This window comes from Channa argus, chromosome 18, assembly GCF_033026475.1.
Source record: "Channa argus isolate prfri chromosome 18, Channa argus male v1.0, whole genome shotgun sequence".
Lineage (NCBI taxonomy): Eukaryota > Metazoa > Chordata > Actinopteri > Anabantiformes > Channidae > Channa > Channa argus.
This window is the reverse complement of record NC_090214.1, coordinates 20,123,022-20,143,585: the sequence shown is the minus strand read 5'-3', so window position 1 is coordinate 20,143,585 and position 20,564 is coordinate 20,123,022. Positions and strand designations below refer to the sequence as shown.

General features: G+C 38.9%; 1 protein-coding gene across 4 annotated transcripts in view; it reads left to right on the top strand.

Annotated features, from left to right (window-relative positions):
- dcc (DCC netrin 1 receptor) overlaps nucleotides 1-20,564 on the top strand; it is a 255,856-nt gene that overhangs the window by 109,986 nt on the left and 125,306 nt on the right. For all 4 annotated transcript variants that reach the window (XM_067484566.1, XM_067484565.1, XM_067484568.1 and 1 more), the window contains exons 6-7: nucleotides 8,935-9,089; nucleotides 12,505-12,625. In XM_067484566.1, the coding sequence (XP_067340667.1) occupies nucleotides 8,935-9,089; nucleotides 12,505-12,625 (276 nt within the window). The remainder of the gene's footprint in view (nucleotides 1-8,934; nucleotides 9,090-12,504; nucleotides 12,626-20,564) is intronic.

Genomic DNA, 20,564 nt, shown 5'->3' with positions numbered 1-20,564 from the left:
GAGCTCTGCTAAACAAGACAGCATTGTGTCTTTACACCTCACCACACACCTCATCCCTTTTCCAGTCCACTTCCATGTTAACATGATCGAGTCAGAGTCCAGTAATAGACAACTAAACAGAAATGCAAATGGAGCAGAGTCATTGGTGGAAAATGTGTCATGAAAAGAGCTATAGGGCCTTATGGATGTTGGGGAGGATCAAGTGGGCTGGTAGGTGGGTGGGTGGCCACTCAAGCTAAATTGTGGGGGCAAGTAAGTAAACATGTACAGTCCATATACAATGCATTCACATCCCTTGCAAACATTTATCTTTTTTTGTTTGTGTTAAATTTATTACAACATGGAATCATGATCCCCACACAAAACTTGAGTATTTAAAAAAAAAAAGAATGGATATAAATAGCAGTGTCCAGATGTGCAAGCTGATTGAGGGGTCTCAACGGGCTACATGCTGTAATGCCACCAAAGGTGCATAATCACATTGACTAAATTAAATGTTCCCAGATAAGGAAAAAAAAAAACTTTCAATGAGTGGCGAATGAAAGCTGCAGTGGCTCTTTTATGCGGGTTTGAACAATCACAGTGGACTTGCCTTTTCAGTAAACCACCCACCCTGTCCTCAGTTAATCAACATTTCTTTATGAACTGTCTGGGGATACAGATTAAAGCGCCTCCAGCTCTTTGGCTGCGTATGTTCAGACTGTTTTAATCCGTCTCAGCCCTTCCAGTGTGCTGCTGCTGCTCATTTCTTTCTGCCCAATTGCAGGTTTCGAATGCGGCCGCGCAGTTGACCCCGCCGACAAATCAAATCAACATGACCTGTCCTTTGTCTCGTAAGCTTTGTAATCCAGGATTTGAACTCAATCAAGTCACAGAGGGGGGAAACGAAAAAGGACTTAACATGTCTTTTCATTGGCATGATCCCAACAGTGCTGATCTGCTTTGTGTTTACTACCAAAAAAATGACTCATGCAGTGAGACCTTGGGGAGAAAAACCCTCTTTAACATGTGCCGGAGAGAAGATATGCGTAATTGAAAAGTGTGAGGTGACCAGATGCAAACATCTGTTCATTTTAACCATCTGTCTTAATCTCTCTCCACGCTGCATATTGTTGGATGTTGATGACGAATCTCGCGGATTCTAGTTCCATTTTTCCCAATCAGAACACCGTCTGATTTGTCCTCATTTTCTGGCTTTAATTCTTCCCTCTGCATATGCTTTTGTTTGTAAAATACCCCCTGGCTCGAGGTGATTTAAGAACTGAAGGACATTCTGATCTTGAAATCTCTTTCCCTCCTTTTACATCTAAACCATCAATCTTAAGGCTGCACCTTGTATGAACGCTCAGCGGCATGTTGACCTTTGACCTTGCACTGCTCATTCTCTGTTTCTTACTTGCTGTAACGTCAGTTTTTCAGTGTCCTCGCTGCCTGCATGTCTGCAGCAATTACCTTCACGCATGCTTCACCTAGCCATCCAGGCAGACAGCTCCAGCTGGGATGGACAGGTGAGGTCCGCCCCAGGTGTCTTAGCCTGGCTTCATCTCAGTCGTACTGATCTGACAGGATTTGGGTCAGGGCTGTCTGACAGCAGTGGCCTGGCTGTGCTAATTAGACTTTGTTAATATCCACTTTGTCATCCCGACACACTGGCCACCAGCACTGCCCGTTAAAGTGCTGTCATGGCAACTACTTTGACGTCTGTCTTCCTGCTGTAAGCCTAGTCTGAGTAAGAAGCTCATCATCTGCTCGGACAGCAAAAAACAATCAGACAGAAAAGTTTTATGATAGCTGAAGAAAAAAAGCCCATTTAGCATTAGCAAGCTCTCATTAGCAACTCGGGTGCACGGAATTTGAGGCATTCAGAGGCAGTACGTGGTGTCAAATTTATAGAAAGTTCATTCAAAAAGTTTGCACAGAATTTAGAGCAGTTGAGAATTTGCATAATTGTTCTGCGAAACAGAAATTCTGACACTGATAATTATTTAAATTGTAAATGTTTAAATAGTAAATTAAATCAAATAAAAGTCAGCTTCTCGAGTTTTCACTTTTACAGCTGGTGTAATCCCTTTCTCTCTGCTCTCTCTGTGATGAAATTTCACCTTAATTCTAAGTAGCAGGTCAGAGGAGAGGAGCAAGACGCAGAGAATGAGTTCTCTGTGCTTCATAAATATATTTGCTAGATATTTAGGATCCTAAAGTCCTTAAGGTGCTGATGGTTAAATGTGACAATTTAAACAAACAGTTTAAAGGTAAACCCAACAAGTGTTGCTAAATACTATTAAAGTCAAAATGTTTGAGATGTTAATTTGTTCTGATGCTATTATTTTCTGGTTTAGTGAGTGTTTTTACATTCTATAAATTATTGTCACTGTCAGATCTTGATTTGCAAATCATTCAGACTGCAGATCTGTATTTATGTGATCCCGTTGCACAGGGGCCTACGAGATCTGCAGCTCTCAGTCTGAACATTTTTGATTCCTGCTGTGAATCTGTTTGTGTTTTTGAAGAAATCTGACTCTGCTGAGATATAAAGTGCCTCAGTTTGATAGACAATTTTGATGTTCCGTGTCAGTTTTAGTTCAAAAACAATTTTACTTGTCATCGGCTTTCACTGATAAGGCAGTCGCTTCCACTGCACAAGGCTGAATAGGTTGGTTTTACAAACAAAATGTAAACACTACATGAGAAGCCCTGGAAACTGAATGTTTGGCAGTTTAATCAGTATGTGTGTTAGAGCATAAGTGCAGTTGTTTTATTTTATTTATTTTACTTTGCTAAGATAAAAAATGTCGTAAGCGGCTTTCAGACATGAACTGGAATTCTGACATTATCGTGACTTTTTTCAGAGGGGGTGTGTGTGTGAACGCATATGAAACATTGCAGACGCTCTCCTTACATATCCTTCGAGCCGGAGCTCATGTCTGAAACAGGCAGCACCATGAAACAATACTATTGTCATGAACTGGCCCTCACATGCACTTCCTGTCCTGGACTTTTATTTTGTACCCCTTTTTCTCAACTTCCTGTCCCCAGTTCATTGTTTTCACCTGTTCCCCTGCCCTTTTAAACCCAGCTCTCCCCTTTGTTTGCCCTCCACGCAACATGCCGACTTGTAGTTTACCTGACTCGTGGTTCTTGGACTACTGACTCTGCTCTTGTGGACTTCTTGTGGTTTTCTGTTCCTTGGGCTGAGGTTTGATTTTGGTTCTCATTCTGTGTCCGTCCTTCCCTGTGTGTGGTTTTTCTTATTTCACAGCGTCGTTGCTTTAGTTCCCGTTTAGATCACTCTTTCCCTCCTTAGTTTGTTTGCTTCGCCCTTGTGGGTTTTTATGTTTTGTTCTTGTGAGCGCTCGATTCTCGGTATCTACTCCCCTGGTTTATGTTTAGGTTTCTGTGTTTTTGTGTTACGGTTTACGATTGTTAGTTTCATTCTCCCTAATTTTTGGTTACCAACTGTTTCATCCATGTTTATCTCCCAATCCGTAGTTAGTCTACTCAGTCCTCACTAAATTCCTAGTGCCTCAGTCTGAGTTAATTCCTTGTTTTCTAGTTTTTGTAGTAATTCCTCCGAGATTTTGCCTGTGTTGTCTTCCGTTATAGGAGCAATTTTATGGCAGTTGTTTTTCCCTGTCTTGTGTTATAACCACAAAATAAAGCTTGTTCTTCTCACCGAACCCCTCTCGCCTTGTTGATCTTGGGTCGACCCTAAAAAAATCACCTGACAAGTATATACTGATATGTCGAAGTGTCCCTGGGCAAGACACAGAACCCCTAACAACCCATTCCCCTCCCCAGCTGTGCAGTGCCGGTCCAAGCCCGGTAGAAATTGGAGAGGGTTGCGTCAGGAAAGGCATCCGGCGTAAAAACTGTGCCAAATCAACATGCGGACAATGATCCGCTGTGGCGACTCTGAACTCACGGGATAAGCCGAAAGGACAAAAAAAAAAAAAAAAAAAAAAAAATACAGTCTCTCTTAAATCTATATTGAATAAAAACATCTGGATTAAATCACAATTAAAAAAGTGAATATACAAGCGTTAAAGATACTAATATTACCTTAAAGTAAAAGAGTGAAACGTTTTTTTAACTGTTTTCTTGATAGAAATATTCTAACTTCTCATAAAATGGAGAGGGGTGGAAGCCTCCTGTCACTCAGACTCATTGAACATAACTAGTAGTGGTCCAGAGATATTCCCTTCTACAAGTGTTCTGAACAAGGCTCACCCTACTGACCAATCAGGGAAGAGCAATGAATTCTGCCTGTCTGGAAAGTTTTGTAACATTCTTATTCATTAAATTTTTTTATGAAGAAAACTACCTGAAGGTCTGGGCAGAGAGTGTTTAAAAAAAAAAAAAAAAAAAAGCAAAGCTGTTTCAGAGCAGGGAGAGAAAGCACTGGGCAAAGCAGAGATGGTCTCATATTAGCTTAAATTTGCACACTGTAGCTTTAAGACACAGCGATTTTTAAATCTACTAGCAAAGTCCTGACTCTGACAGATACAGTAGAAGATAGTTCATGGAGTTCCAGCAGTAAAGCTTTAGCCAGTAAGTGTAATTTCATCTCATTTTGTAGAAGGTTCCCCATAAAGGCACCTCCATATGCAAACGCTTTGTTACAAAATTTAGTTTGAACAGTGTGAAATAAAAAGCTCTGTGAATAAAAAGCTTTTCTTCTTATATATTCACAAAAAGTCAACATATGAATTTAAAATAAAACAGTGCCAATGGTAGAGCCTGAATGTCAGAGAGCGTCAGAAAACCTGAGCATCTTTTGTGTAGTAACTCATAATAAAGTCCAGTAAATGTAATCACTGAATATATATATATAATATCAAATTGTTGTAGCAGGTTCCTAACAAAGAGACAGCTTATTTTTTCGAGGCACTATACATAGTAAGGTACACACATGGGCGGCACCCTGATATCGTGTGCAATGTGTTTAAGTAGCCAACTGCCACACAGTTGTGATGCGTTTGTGCAGAGACAAACGGTAATTAACTAGCCCTTTGCTCTTGAATGATAGCAGCTTTACATTCTCAACTATTACAGACATCATGACCAGCATGTCAATGATAAGGTGTGTGTGTGTGTGTGTGTGTGTGTGTGTGTACATAATGGTCGCTAATAAGTGGTTAAGTGCAGATAGAGGAGAAAAAGGATTCTAACCAGTTTATGTTCACATGAAGACAGTTAACTCATGATAAATATGTATGTGTGTGTGTGCATGTGTGTGTGTGTGTGTGTATCTAAAGCTGGAGCTGTGTGTGAGTGTGAGTGTCCTTCACTGGGTACTATCATCACACGCAGCAGATGTTCATTGAAATGAACGATGGGCCTGATTTCCATTTGAATGCTGAGTGGAAGTTATTATGGTGCAGCTATAGAAGAGGCAGCATCACTGATACTGTGTGAGTGTGTGTAAGAGAGGGAGAGTGATAGAGGGAGAAAGAGAAGGGTGACAACAGCAAATTTTTATTGTTTTAATGCTCTCTTATCAGATTGTATTAACTATCTGGCTGGACATTATAATAATAGCCTGAGTCATAATGTAAAAGCAGAGTCCAGGTGAGCATGTGTGCACCAAGGCAAGCTGGAGTCAGTCTTGTTGTGTCTGGCAGAGGTCAGGTGGTTGTTGATGTGTCAAATTACCATATGAATGGTCCCTCTCAGCTGTTTGCAGCAGGAAATAGAATCGTATTAACGGGCTGTCCTGGCTGTCGTGGTGGTATCACAAAGAACCCACCTGGATACGCAAATGCTTTTGTATACATGTCTCCTCAGGTGACCAGGTAATCAGCGTTAAGCTTCCAAACAATCCCAACAATCTGTGGACTCTCAGGTAATGTCCTTTCACAACAAAGGCTCATGAGCTGGTTAGAAGTGGCCTTCCATTGCAAAGTGGACGACTGGGACGAACTTTGCTGAAAATTTGTTAGATTTTCTTGAGCGTTGTGTTTAGAACAGGAGTAAACTCATGGGCACCCTTCAGAGTGACATTTAACAAAAGCACAACGTTACGTAAGTTCTCTTAACTTTTTCCACTTTTCAATACCATAAATCTTATTGTCTATACAAAAATACATGTATGTCCTATTAAAACGTTAAGAATGATAATTAAGAATTATTCTTAAAGTTTTAAACTGGATAACGTGTTGTTGGTTTTTTTTAGTAGATTAAATTTTAATGTGAATACTTGTCAGGTTTATGTATTATATTTATATTTATATACATATGTTTTTTTTCTTTTGTTGAATAGTTTTTTATTCAGGATTAATTTGTGACACTCTTATATTGAAACCTCTTGATTACGAAGATAATGTCCTCCGTAGATTGGCCACCTATGTGTCTAGCTCTCATAAGATCATTATTTATTGTTCTACTCTTTACCAAAACCTTTTGGTAAATTTTGGCTGCTAGTACAAATGACATTTACAGTCTTATTTTACAGGAAGACAGTGTTAGTTAGCCATACATAACAGAACACAACATAACCTAGTTTCAAATCTCAGACACTCTATTTAATAACAGTATAGACTGACGTAGGAAAGACCAAACCAAACAACAGTCTTATAATAAACTTGTCAAATATAGTTGCTGTGACTGTACATGAAGAGAATAGCAACAGTTGCTGTCTCACAACATGTCATTGGATGTTAATGCACCATTGATGTGTAATTCAGGGAATTAGTTTTCCTTAAAACATTACTTTATATTCAATAATAATTTGTCAGTTCCAAATCCAGTTATGCCTATGGAAACGAACGGCACGTCAAAATCATTCTGCATTCAATAGTTTATTAATTACACTTCGTTATTGTCCAGCACACAAGGGCCAATTATTGTGCACGTCTACATGAATATTGTCTTACAGCTCGCATCACTTCTACAGGTGGAGAAAATGAGAACTCCAGAGAGAGATCTCAGAAAACAAAGACATAAATGTTTAATCTGAGGGGTTTTTCCCACTTCAACACAATCGCTCAGATCACAACAGCATTGAGAGGTGATGTAAGGAGCTGATGCTGACTCAGCTTCATCATTTTCTGCCTCACTCTGACAATGGTGGCCGACTGGTTTAAATCTGTTCTGTGTTGAGTGTCTCAGACTAATTCCTGGACACGTGTAGTAGTCTGTGTTGTTTGTGTATCAGTGTGTACTGGTTGCTTTGGTGAAGCTGCAGCAGTTTAAAGGAAATCATTAGCTCTTAATTAGAGCATTACTGCTGTGATAAAGTTACACCGGCAGATAATGATGAATCGATAGGAGACTCACATACACATCCCACCTCCTCTACTAACTTTCTACCTGACCTCTGTACATATCTTATTCTTTTTTTTACTTATCCTGTTCTTATCTTGTTTTTTAAATTTGAAATTCTGTCTTTTATCATCTCTTTCCATTTTCTTTAAGTTGTCTTCCTATTTCTGTGGTCATTTATCTTACTTTCATTTCTTCCAATCACCTTGTTCCCTTCTTTTTCAGACATACAGACATGTACATCTGCTGTCCATCTGCTGTTTGTTGTCATTTACAGGTTGTTCCCGAGTGTGTTTGTGTGTTTACAGCTGACAGGGAGAATGTTTGTTGTCTTGGAGAGTTGACAGCATCACTATTGTGCTCATGTTACACGAGACTCTTCAGGTTTCGTCTTTGTCGATTGTTGAGACTGAATACGACTTTGTGTCACATCCCTGTTCGCACAGCTGCCGCAGTCTTCTCTCAGGCAATGTTTAAAACCAATAGAGTTAAACCATGGTGGCTGCCCTTCTTGCTTCAACCTTCAAGTTTTTGGAAGGCCAACACCTTGAGGATAATTCTTTAAATTTGACACAAACACCCTCTCGACTCAAGGATGACCTGATTGTATTTTAGGTGGTTAAACACAAGGTCAAGGTCACCGTGACCTCACATCTGCCTTTTTGTCATCAGTATAATATCTGGCACAAATTGAGCATTTGTCCGTTTTTGGTATTGTTGTCTAGACATTATATCAACAATTACATTTACATTTAGTCATTTAGGAGACGCTTTTATCAGCAAAGGCAGCAAAAATCTAAGTCAAAGAGAAAACATCAAAGCGAAAACATTAAAAGTGTTTACATTTTTTGATATGATTATTAGGTAGGCGGAGGCATAACACTAAAAGGCAATGATTCTAGTTCTAGTTACAATTGTTTTGTTTGTATCTCTAGTACATATTTGATTTGCCATCCATCTATCCATTATCTCTACCACTTTTTTTAGCCCATTCCACTCTCCAATTGTTACTTTAACTTTATTTTTACCTTCTTGTAATTTGCACAAAAAATTAGTTGGTGGATAATGTCATAAGAATTAGATTTTTAATTGTCCTGGAATCCTATGCCAGGACCAGAATACGTGATATACTGTTAGCGCAATATTGTCCCAACAATCTCAACAACCTCATCTGGACCACAAGTCCACAGGCGGGTTTTTGTCCACCTGATTAACACTTACATTTACTGTAGCTCTTTAGCACCTGGCTATTCCACTAGTTACAAGGTTTGTCTGGTTGTCATTTGGCAGCGATGATATGCACAAGGTTGAACTGAAAACAGCTGCTTTGTTCTGCTGGAGGTTTAAAACTTGACATTCTGTCTGCAAAGTTACAGTTGATCCATGCAGGTTAATGAGAATAATCACATTTAGTGGTTCAGTAAACTGCACATTCAGTTTGTAATTGTGTAATTTAGTTTAAAAATAATTAAAGTCATTACGGGAACTTGCTCATGTAGCACATAGTACTGAAAGAAAATAAGTGAACGTGCTGAACAACAAATACGGGAACAAAAATTAAAGACATTTTTAAAAACATTTAAGCCAATTCCAGGTTTGACTGAGACACACTTCTGCAAGATGTTTATGTTATGTTTATGTCTTATGTTGTTTTGTGGTTTTTTTTTTTTACAGTACCTCCTCAGTTCCTGAACTACCCGACCAACACTTACGCCTATGAGTCCACCGATATCGAGCTAGAGTGTGCCGTAACAGGAAACCCACCACCAACAGTTCGCTGGATGAAGAATGGAGAGGAAGTCATCCCTAGTGACTACTTCCAGATAGTGGTGAGCCAAACACCTACACACACTCTACAGATAGAATCTATACTATAATATAATGAAAATGAGCTTTAAATCAGTAGATATCCCTCTGAAACAACAACAAATAATTTAAATTGTATGACTGGTTAGACGGGCGAGCTTTGCTCAAATACATTTAGAAGCAAACGTCTATACTAGTGGCAGTGGTGATTAATCCGTATGATTTTGAAAGATATTCCTACTAAAAAATTTATCTAATTATCAACAACATTTAAACACTTAGCAGTAGCTCAAAGGGCATAATCTCTTCCTACCCTAGTAGAATTTTACCATGATTCTGTTTCAGTCCCACTCAGTTGGAGTTGACTGTAACCAGTCTCCAATCTTAAAACATTCAGCAAATTACTCTTGTTTGTAATCTTAAGGAAATATAATGAATATGAAATTTACTAAGTTTTACAAATATCACACTCTTCCTTCATTTCCCCTGTAGAAGATATAGTTCCAGCAGGTGTCTACAATATGTCTGCTTTGATTCAAAAACATCCAAAAGCTCTGGCAGAGGATTTAAGAGATAGTACCACAAATTCTTAAATATTCACCGACAAGTCGTTCAGTCTGCATAGTCCACTTACTCAGTTGGGAGAATCATTCTCCATTGTGGCTGCTGAAAATTAAAAAAGTCTTCACCAGCCAGGAATCGGTCTCGACGTGTCCAACGACGTGTGCATTAGGTTAGTCACAAGCTTACAGTTCGACTATCTGGATGACTTGTAAAGCTGAACCACTGAAATTTATAGTACAGGCATTTACCCAGAAAAATAGGAAGAGAAGCAGAACGCAAATAACTAGAGAAGTTTATACACACATCTGTATGTAATAAAACTACTAAATACAAATATACATCTAAGCTGAATTTTGATTTAAACTAACTACATTAACATATTAAAAAATACTACTAAGTAAGACACCAGGATAATAGTAAAGGACAAGTATAAATTGGGTCCAGATATACTATATAGACCTTGATTGTGAAACATCTATTGTATAGGAAACATTAATTTCAAATGACGATGTTGGTAAAGATTCTCTGTAATCCAGGTTTGGTATCTGAAGATTGAATTATGTCAACTGCACTTCTTTCTTCTTGGTAAGACCATTGATGATTGATGATATCTGGATTCTCTTCAGCTCAATCATCCCACGATGGTGGAACGAGCTACCAAACTCTGCACGCTCAGCAAACTCACTCCCAATATTCAAAAAACTACTGAAAACAAAACTTTTTTAAAATACTTCCTTTCTACTCTTTCACTTGCATCTCATGAAATGGAAACACTTTTGTTATTGGACTTTGCTTTGACCTTTTCTCTGATTTAGATTTTTGCTTGTATTGTACCTCACTTGTAAGTCGGTTTGGATAAAAGCGTCTGCTAAATGACTAAATGTAAATGTTAATATGAGGTCTAGACAACAATAACACAAACGGACAAAATGCAGGTTGAATTGGTTGGAATAAGAACAGTGAATTAAAACAGTGTTTTAGTATATAATTATTGTGTTGTACTTTCATAATCTCATCATCTAGGTAAACAACCCCAATTCAAAAAAAAGTTGAGAGAGTGTAAAACCTAAATAAAAACAGAATGCAATAATTTGCTAATCTCATCAATCTATGTTTTATTCACAATAAAACACAAACAACATCAGATGTTGAAACTGAGATATTTTACCATTTGATGGAAAATATGGTAAATGGTAAATGGTCTGCACTTATATAGCGCTTTTCTACCTATTGGCACTCAAAGCGCTTTACACTGCTTCTTATTTACCCATTCACACTCACAATCACACACACACTCATACACCGATGGGGGAGCTGCTATGCAGCTGGCCAACACTCACCGGGAGCAACTAAGTTGGGGTTCAGTGTCTTGCTCAAGGACACTTCAACATGTGACCAGAGGAGCCGGGGATTGAACCAACAACTGTGAGATTGGTGGACAACCGCTCTACCTTCCTGCGCCACAGTCGCCCCGAAATAAAAAAAATATGAGCTCAATTTGAATTTGATTTGACATCTTCAAAAAGTTGGAACAGGGGGATGTTTACCATTTTGAGGCATGTGTAGCAGTTGCAGGATTCTAGCTGTTCGACTGTCCTGGGCCTTTTTTTTAAGATGTGCTAAATGTTTTCTAATGGTGAAACAGGCCAGTTCAGCACCCAGACTCTTCTCCTGCGAAGCCATGCTGTTGTGATGGATGCAGTATGTGGTTTAGCATTGTCTTGTTGAACTATGCAAGGTCTTCCCTGAAAGAGACACTGTCTTGATGGGAGCATATGTTGCTCTAAAACCACTATGTAGTTTTCAGCATTTATGCTGCCTTTCCAGATTTGTAAGCTGCCCACAGCAGTAGCACTAATGCCCCCACATACCATCAGAGATGCAGGCTTTTTAACTATCCGCTGATAACAAACTGGATGGGCCTTCTCCTCTATAATCCGCAGAACATGGTTTCCAAAAACAATTTCAAATTTTGATTCAACTGACCACATAACAGTTTCCATTTTGCCTCAGAGCATTTAAATGGGCTTTGTCCCAGAGACCACGTCAGCATTTCTGGATCATGTTCACATATGGCTTCTTCTTTGCATGACACAGCTTTAACTTACATTTGTGGATTGCACAGTGAACTGTGTTAACAGTGATTTCTGGAAGTGTTCCTGAGCCCATGAAGTGATGTCCAGTGGAGAATCAAGCCTTTAATGGAGTGCCAGAGATCACACACACTGATCATTCAGCTTTGACCTTCAGCCTTCTCCCTTGCACACAGAGATTCCTACTGATTCTCTGAATCTTTTTAAGATATTATATACTGTAGATGGTGTATCTTTAAACTAACATTTTTCTGAAATTCTTCCGCAATTTTAGACACAGTTTGTCACAGATTGGTGAACTTCTGCCCATCTTTACATTTGAGAGGCTCCGCCTCTCTGAAATGCTCCTTTTATACCCAGTCATGTTACCGACCTTGTCGCCAATTAACCTAATTAGTTGTCAAATGCTCCTCCATTTGTTTTTGATTTGCAGCAATAACATTCCAACCTGTTGTTGCCCCTGTACAACTTTTTGAGATGTGTTGTTGCCATCAAATTCAAAGTGAGCTAATATTTTCCATGAAATGATAAAATATCTCATCTTCAACATATGATATGTTCTTTATGTTCTATGATGAATAAAATATGGGTTGAAGAAATTTGCAAATCATTAAATTCTGGACATTGGGCAATGTCCTTTCAACAGCAAACAGTATCCAGGAGCAAAGGAAGAGGACCTGTATTTAGCCACTTTTGAATCTCCAACTTGTTTAATCGAACTTTTCTTATTTAAAAGGTCTTACTTTTTTGTTGACATGATGTGTGTGTTGTTGCTCTTCAGGATGGCAGTAACCTGCAGATCTTGGGTTTGGTGAAGTCAGATGAAGGATTTTATCAGTGTGTTGCAGAAAACTCACCTGGCAGCTCACAGGCAATGGCTCAGCTGCTGCTCCGAGAGCCAGGTAGGAACACACACACACACACACACACACACACACAGACACACACCACTGACACGCCTGTTGCAGCTCATCAATCACTATCATCAATCACAGCCTTCTATCATCAACTGTTGTCCTAATTTCTGCCACTTCCCCTCTGTATTTCCTGTGGTATCACTTAGTTTCCTACTGTATGGTGTGTTTGATGCATTCATTTTTTTTTTTACCATCTTTCTCATTTAGTTCTTTTTCTACAAGTGAAAAATTACTTGTTCCAAACTCTGGATGCTTAGTTGACAATAATAAAATGCTGGCTATATACAATAATTAAGCTTCACTGTAGCGTAGCACAGTCACCAAGATTATGAAAGAAACGTTCATTATTTACAAGATAAAACTCAGGATTTCACCTTTGGAATAGCAACAGCTGATTTTCAAGAAAGAAAAAGCTTAGAACAGTTTTGAAATATTTTAGAAACCTTAGAGTGATCCTGGGACATGCTGCAGGGTTAGGTTACTGAATTTACATGAATGAAAGTAAAATTAAAATAAGGTATGAAAAAACTTGGAATTACAAAATACTGCAATTTTGAATATGCTTCTATTAGACTGTAATTTTCTAAGAGGTTGTACTGTATATATGGTCATTTGTTGGACCAATCTGGCTTTGTTTCTGTTGTTTTTAGAAGAAATCTAACAAAGCAAATTGCATTTCAAGCAAATCCTAAACAAATCACTCTTCACTATGACTATTCACTATAAAAGATCACTATTGGCTAAAATAAAATACATTTTAATCTCATCCTTTCTTTACTGCGCTCTAATGTGTTTTGTCCAGTTCAACCTGCTGCTGTTGCAGCTGCTCTCGTCATCACAGCAGGTTCTACTGTGCAGCATCCTGGTGCAGAGGAGAGTGAAAATTACACAGTGTGAATGTGGGAAATGTTTTGGCCACAGTAAGTGACTCTGAGTTCAGACTTTGAGGTCGGACCATCGCTCTGAACTCCGATGCCATTTATTATTAGCAAATGTCAGCGTACAAAACATTTTTACTGCATTTGCTGGTTAAAATCACAAATGTCACTGATGTCACTGATGGGAGGTGGTGTCAGCTCTAACTTATAAATATTAATTTAGTGACATACTTTTTGGTTGAAGTGGGCAACTTGTCTTCTATGCAAAAACTTCAAATATTCAAATAGCACTGCATAATGCATTGCATTTATTACTGGAATCCAACTCAGAACATTGTGTTTGGGGCGAATCACAAGATTCAGATCAACAGTCCCGTGTGTGCTTAGGTAAAGGTTAAGGTTGAGGAAAGATCATGGTTTAATTTAAAGTTTTTTGGCCATGTTGTGTGCGGAGTGACTGTTGAGAAAGATGACTTAATGATGCTGTATTCAGAAAAACCTTAAGTTGAAAAAATGTAATTTACATTATTTGTTTGTATATCCGCAATATTGGCATTTTCCCACTACTTATCACTGGCTCCATGGGACTCTACTTGCTTTGGTACTAGGTACTTTTTTTAACTGCAGCATAACCAAAGATTGTTGAATAAAACAGATGAGTTTGGGAAATACTTCAGAGACAGAGCCGTCACTGTCCAATTAGTGGTGTGCAGTGTTTTCTCATTATATAATTTGGTATCACCTCAGCTCACTTAGAACCTCAACTTAGGTGATACTCAAAAAAGTAACCAAATTAAACACTGGGAATATTTACAAGCTGTTGTCATCTCAGTGTATTGTTACTCATGTATCTTCATAGAAATCTAAATGAGTGGTTGTGGTGGTTATTATAATAACTATAACACCTCGAAAGGCGAGCAGTGAGCCAGTGACCAGTATACAGTGAGACTGAGTCACAGCTGACAGAACAGCAGGAGTTGGATGGATTCGGCACAGTCATTGTTTGTTGTGTTGTGTGGGATATTTGTGTTAAAATTCAGTTAGTCATGTGGTCTGATAGCAGCTACTACAATCTGACAGACAAACATTCTCTCTCTCTCTGTTTGTCTCTCTCACACACACACACACACACACAGATATGAAGAAATGACCGGCTCAGCCAGTCAGCAGAACATTTTAGTCAGCACATCTGCATCTAAATGGACCAGCGGCTGTGTGTGTGGATGAAAAAGGCTGAGAAGCATTGAGTACAGTTCTATTCACACTGTATGTCATTGTGATCGTGATTGGTAGGATTCTGTGTGTTTGTAAAACCTGGATAATCTTGTTATAGAAAAATTGAATATGTAACGGGATCACTCTGACAGAAGCCGGTGTTATGTGTGCACATGTAAACAGCCAATGCAGGTTTCAGATCGCAGTCAACTGGAGTCACCTGATGTGACAGAAACGATAAAAAAAAATGCTGGCACCAGCAGAATCAGACATTTTTAGCTTCTTCTGCTCTAGTTGGACCCTTTTAGTAAGAAAGGAGCACACAGCTTTATTTACTACGAAGGGAGTCAGGCTTTTATTGGAGACAAGCTTATATTAGCGAACAAATGTCTGATTTTTATGGAATACTTTTCAATGTTACGTCTGATATTATACACACAAAACAAACGACACAAAAAAGAGCTTTGTGGTAGAGAAAGATGTCAGGAGAGGTCACCCTGTGCTGTCAAGGTACTGAACTCTATCTTTAGAGCATGTTTAAGTAATTTGAAATGTTGAATCACCTGTCTGACTTGAGACAGACTGGTGACCTGTCAAGGATGTACTGTACCTTGTCATTCACCGACTGGCAGCTGAGAGCAGCTCCGGCACCAGCACGGCCTTTTAAAAGGATAAGTTGTTAGGATAATTGGACGATTGAATGGATGGAAAATGAAAATCCCACACCTGGAGATAGAGCGGTGTTTAAACTGTTGGAGAATAAGACGTACAGAGCAGTATGAAAGAGTCTGCGTTGCAGCTGGGTGAGGAGCAAAGCCGGGTGTTAGAAATATTCTCTAAACACAAACTCCCAGATGAAGTTTGAAAACGAGTGTGAACATCATTTTTTTCTGTTAATCAGATGAAGAAGTGCAATATGTCTGTGCTGAAGTTCAGATATCTGCGTCTAGCTTATCTGTGTACTGGGTATAGTCTGTGTGCTGTGTTAGCGTCTGATTGTGTTATTATATATTATGTATCTTGTTATGCAGAATTCGTTTGTTGGAAATCATATTAGTTTGTTGCTGTTCTGTCACTGTGATTATGTTACTTTAGTGTGACCTGCCAAGGGGACTACAGATGAAAAGTACTTTTAAGCTAACTCTGGTACAAAGCATCAAATGGCAACATTTAATTTTAATATTGTTCATGGTCCCCCACAAATAAAACTGAGTAAATAATAATTTTACAGAGGCTGTCTTCCTCCATATACATTTTCAGCAGCAGCTATCAGATGTTATGTTCCCATTGGCTGGCATTGAAGGCGAAGGCCACACCTACAGCTAATCAGTGTATGCACTCACAAATAAGGCACATTTGATGTTAATAGCTTCCAAAACAGCCGGATGGAAGGCAGAATGCAGCGGAAGGCTGCGTCCGGGCTGCGTGTGAAGGAGGAGCAAGAATTAATATTAAATAAAAATGAGTTAAGATGGGGCATAACAACAGCTCTTTAACCTGCTGTTCCTCCTGATTTTTCCTAATGCAAATAACTACTTCCTATAATTATGTCACATTAAAAACCTCTCAGCACTTCAATAAATGAATCACACGTTTTATTTGGTATTTGCTATTTTACTGATAACCGTGTATAGTCACATATAATGTGACTGGACAGAAGTAATTAAGCAACCGTGCTTAACAACAACAACCTTGATTGAAAAAAAATTCGGAAATTGTGTGGAAAATAGATTTAGAAAAAAAAATACAAGGAAATGTATAAAATTTTATTTAAAGTTATTTATTTATATTTGTTTGGCTCATTTTGATTTTGATGCAAGGAACACAGCACAAAAGAACAACAACAATCTTTCTGCTTCATGTCCGTTTGGTTGTCGTGCCCTTTAACTCCAGGGCACCTGTCTCTTTTCACTGATATGTAATCATATAAAAGCTAATAAGAATATTTCAAAAATGTTTCTAAGTATATCAGTAATTGAAAGTTTCCCACCTCGTGCCTTAACAATAAACCATTATGTTGCAAACTGGATGAAAAGCCATTTAATATTTTTGAATCAAGTTCATTCAATAGCATAAAATATAATCAGCCTGAGGTTAGTTGTCAGAACAAAACAGAAGGTTTTGTTGGGTTCACAGTGCTCCTTTCACCCCCCCCCCACACACACACACATACACACACACATAAAAACACAACTGGTACCGTTTAAGCTGAGGTCCTTTCAAGCCCACTGGGAATTTTTGACACACAGATCCAAAAGACAGCGAAACTAAACTCAACCTGATTAGAAGTAGCAGAATTTGGAGTTTAACCACCTCTGCTCTAAGATGTGGTCTCAGTTCCTCAGAATCAAGTTTACCCGTGAATATCTTTACTACTAACTACATAACAGAAAAGCTGATGGACACGTTTTTCACCTGGATGAGCCTTCTTCCTTGCTTTCTTGCTTTCTTCCTTTCTTCTTTTGTTCCTTTCTTTTTCGGCTCTACTTTAATCATTGTTCAGTGTATTGCCGCTCCCCTGAGCCAGCACCGCAGATGGCAACACACACATACACTAACACACACAGAGAAGCATTAAGAGGGTCAGATGGTTGGTGTTATCGCTTGGTTACTATCACCACAGGAACTGAGCATCCCAGCAGGCACACAGCGGCCAATCAAACATTCCCATGAGAAATCACGGTGGGGGTGTGTGTGGTGTCTGTGATTGTCAGCATACCACCTTGTTGCCCTTGACGATGCCAGGCCTCTTGATCCTTGGAGTGACTCTTCACACACTCTCTTTCTCTCTCTTTCTCTGTCTCTCTTACTCATGGACACACACATAGTGTAACTGCATGCTGTAGGAGTTGCAGTTGTGGATGCTCTGTGAATTCACTCACTCGACTGGGTTTTCACACATTTCCCCCAAAAGATGATCAGATGTTTAAACATCATAGGGTGTTTATTGTGGAAAATCTCTGTGTGGCAAAAGTATGTAAACCTTCAGGATAAGCGATGTATTTTAAGAGGACCTTAGAGTTAGGTGTTTCAGTTGAGATGACAATCAGGTGTGAGTTTGGTATGTCCTGTCTGATCTGTAGTATTACTGTCAAAGTCTGGTTTTGAAACTGCTTTCAGAAGTGTGTCTTGGCTTAAATAATTTCTGATATTTCGATGCTGCTTTGTCTGGAAAGATTAAGTAACGAATGTCTAGAGAGTGTGAACTCCATCATTTGACTGTCAGATTGGGTCCAAATGGAAAACATTCCCTGTCTCCCAGGGTAACATATAGGAAAATAAAGGCTTTGAAAAGTTGTCGCCCAAAAACATTACTGCCTGTCTGCAGCTTCTTTAAGCCCATGTGGGTAAACCAAGAGACTGTTCTTGGACAGATGAGACCAAAATAGTACTTTTTAACTTGGTTGTAATATGATGATTTGGGCCTTGACCAGGATGGCTTGGCATCAGCTCAACAGGAAGTGAATAATACAGCAAGAAAATGACCCTAAACACACAGATGGTTCTAGTGAAGAATGGTTAAGGCAAATTAAATTACAATAGCTCTATGAGAAAACAAAAACAAATTGGATGCAAGTACCGGATGGAGGCAGTTCAGGCAAGGAAGCCAACCAGCATCTTTGAATTGAATCTTTTTTATGTGAATGGACTAAAGTCCATGATTTGATTTGATTTCATTTTAAGACAAATCCCCATCCACTCCAGGACTTTGTTAGAAGGAATTAAAACCTCTATGATTTTGCACAAGGACACAGCTGTAAGTGTTACCGTAGCATCTCATTTAACCCCCTTAACAAATAATGGAGACCTGCCATACAGTAGATTTTCTTGTTTTCTTCAATTAGCATATTGTTCTTTTTAACCTTTAGCTTTTATACTTTTGTTAATTTGTTCTCTGGTGTATTTGTGATGTAAAACAGAGCATATATATATATATATATATATATAGATAGATAGATATATACCCACACACACACACCATCAACCCATCACAACTTCTCCTTAGTCCTCTCTGGCCCTCTCTGCAATGCAGCCTCAGTTCCCCTCTGCGTAAAGGCCGGCTCATGATTTAAACTTCTGACTCCTAATTTGAAATCTGTCCTTCTCCTGAACTTCTTTTCAGTCTCAACTGAGTTTCGTTCTTCAGTCAACCCTGTTTCTTTCTCTGTCTGCCTTTGTCGTGTGAATCTTAGTAATTTTCCATCTTTCTTCAGCCTTTTCTAATCACTCCTACTTTACTTTCACCTCCCGATAATTCCTTTCCTCCTTCTGTTCCCCTTCCTTTTCCAACTTTCCCCTTTCTTTATTCTTCAATTGTTCTCTTGTCTCAATGTTTCTTTTCATCCTTTCTTGTTTGTCTTTTGTTTCCAGGTCCCTTGGTTCACTTTTGTGTTCCTCCATCTGTCCTCATCCTCCCTGTTCAGTACTTTAATTGTTCCCGGTCTTTTTTGCCTAAGTGCTTGTATTGTACTTTAATTTGCGTCCATCCTTCTGTTTTTCATATATATATACTTTTTTGTTTTCCTTACTTTCCTCCTCCCTAACTTAATGAGTCAACCTTTTGGTTTAATTTGCTTCAGCTCCTCAGCGTGCCGTCTGTCAGTAAATAGGTTTGGTATTTTGATTGAACCTCAGTGTTTTCTCCCAGTACTTCTCATCTCGTTGGCAGTCCTGAAAGAAAACCACTCTCCTGTGTTTTACCATTCTGTAGTTTGATTGCCATGAATTTCTTCATAATAATTGGACATCTGGGCTTGGCAAGTTTTGTTTTTTACTGATTGCGCATAGAGAGATCCTGATGAAATTTAAAGATGAAATTTGGATCTTGCTTCTCCTGTTATAGCACCTGCTTCTGATGGGAAATTAGGATGGTTGGTTTAAGCACAGAATTTAGAGATTTAAGTGCATAGGAAGATGCGGAAGAACTACAGTAGTTAACTCCAGACCTGCAGCTATTGTGGGATGTTCTCTGTCTTTAGTAGTCAAGACCTACCCAATGTGGTCCAAGAAAGAAAGAAAACCAGTGAAGTGGCAGCGGGGTCATGTGGGACCAAGGCACATTGATGCATCCAGTACAACAGCTAATGTAGATCAAATTGCCGAAAAAGTTCATTCTGGCGCAGAGGTGGGGCTGTGCAGACTGGTCAGGATACCCACGCTAACCTGCGTCTAGTGCCTACAGTGGGCTCGTGAGCATCAGAACTGGACCATAAACCAATAAAAGAAGGTGGCCTGGTCTAGTAAATCACATATATGGAAATTCAAAGGAGTGTACACTATATTTTGCACCTTTTACCTTGTCTATATCTCTTAAGAATAACCATCCTTTCTAAAGACTAAAGTATATAAGTATAAGTATATTCTAAAGAATAGACTGACAAGTTACCAAGGAAAGTGGTTTTTGTCTGGCCAATTTTTGTTTTACTTTACAGTAAAAATGAAACCTCATTCTCCCTATGGAGGAAAAGCCAAAGATAAACTTGTGTTATTGGTTTACTGAAGTTTTTTCAAGATCTTGGAGAGACGTACAAACTGGCAAGAAAAAGTTTGGAAGCATTAAAAACATTATTGTATGTTTACATTGAAATGTGTAAACATTTTACTCCAGAACACAGAAAACATGGTACATGTTAGTACTTTTTGATCTGTACCTCATTTCTGTACATTTTCTGCGCCTTAAACGGCTGTAGCTCAGTGGGTAAGGCAGTCCTCCATGAACCACAGGGTAAGTGGCTCAACTCCTCCTGGCTACATGTCAAGTGTCTCTGGGTAGGACACTGAACCCAAAGTTGTCCCTAGTGTCTGCTGAATGTAAGTTGCTTTGGATACAA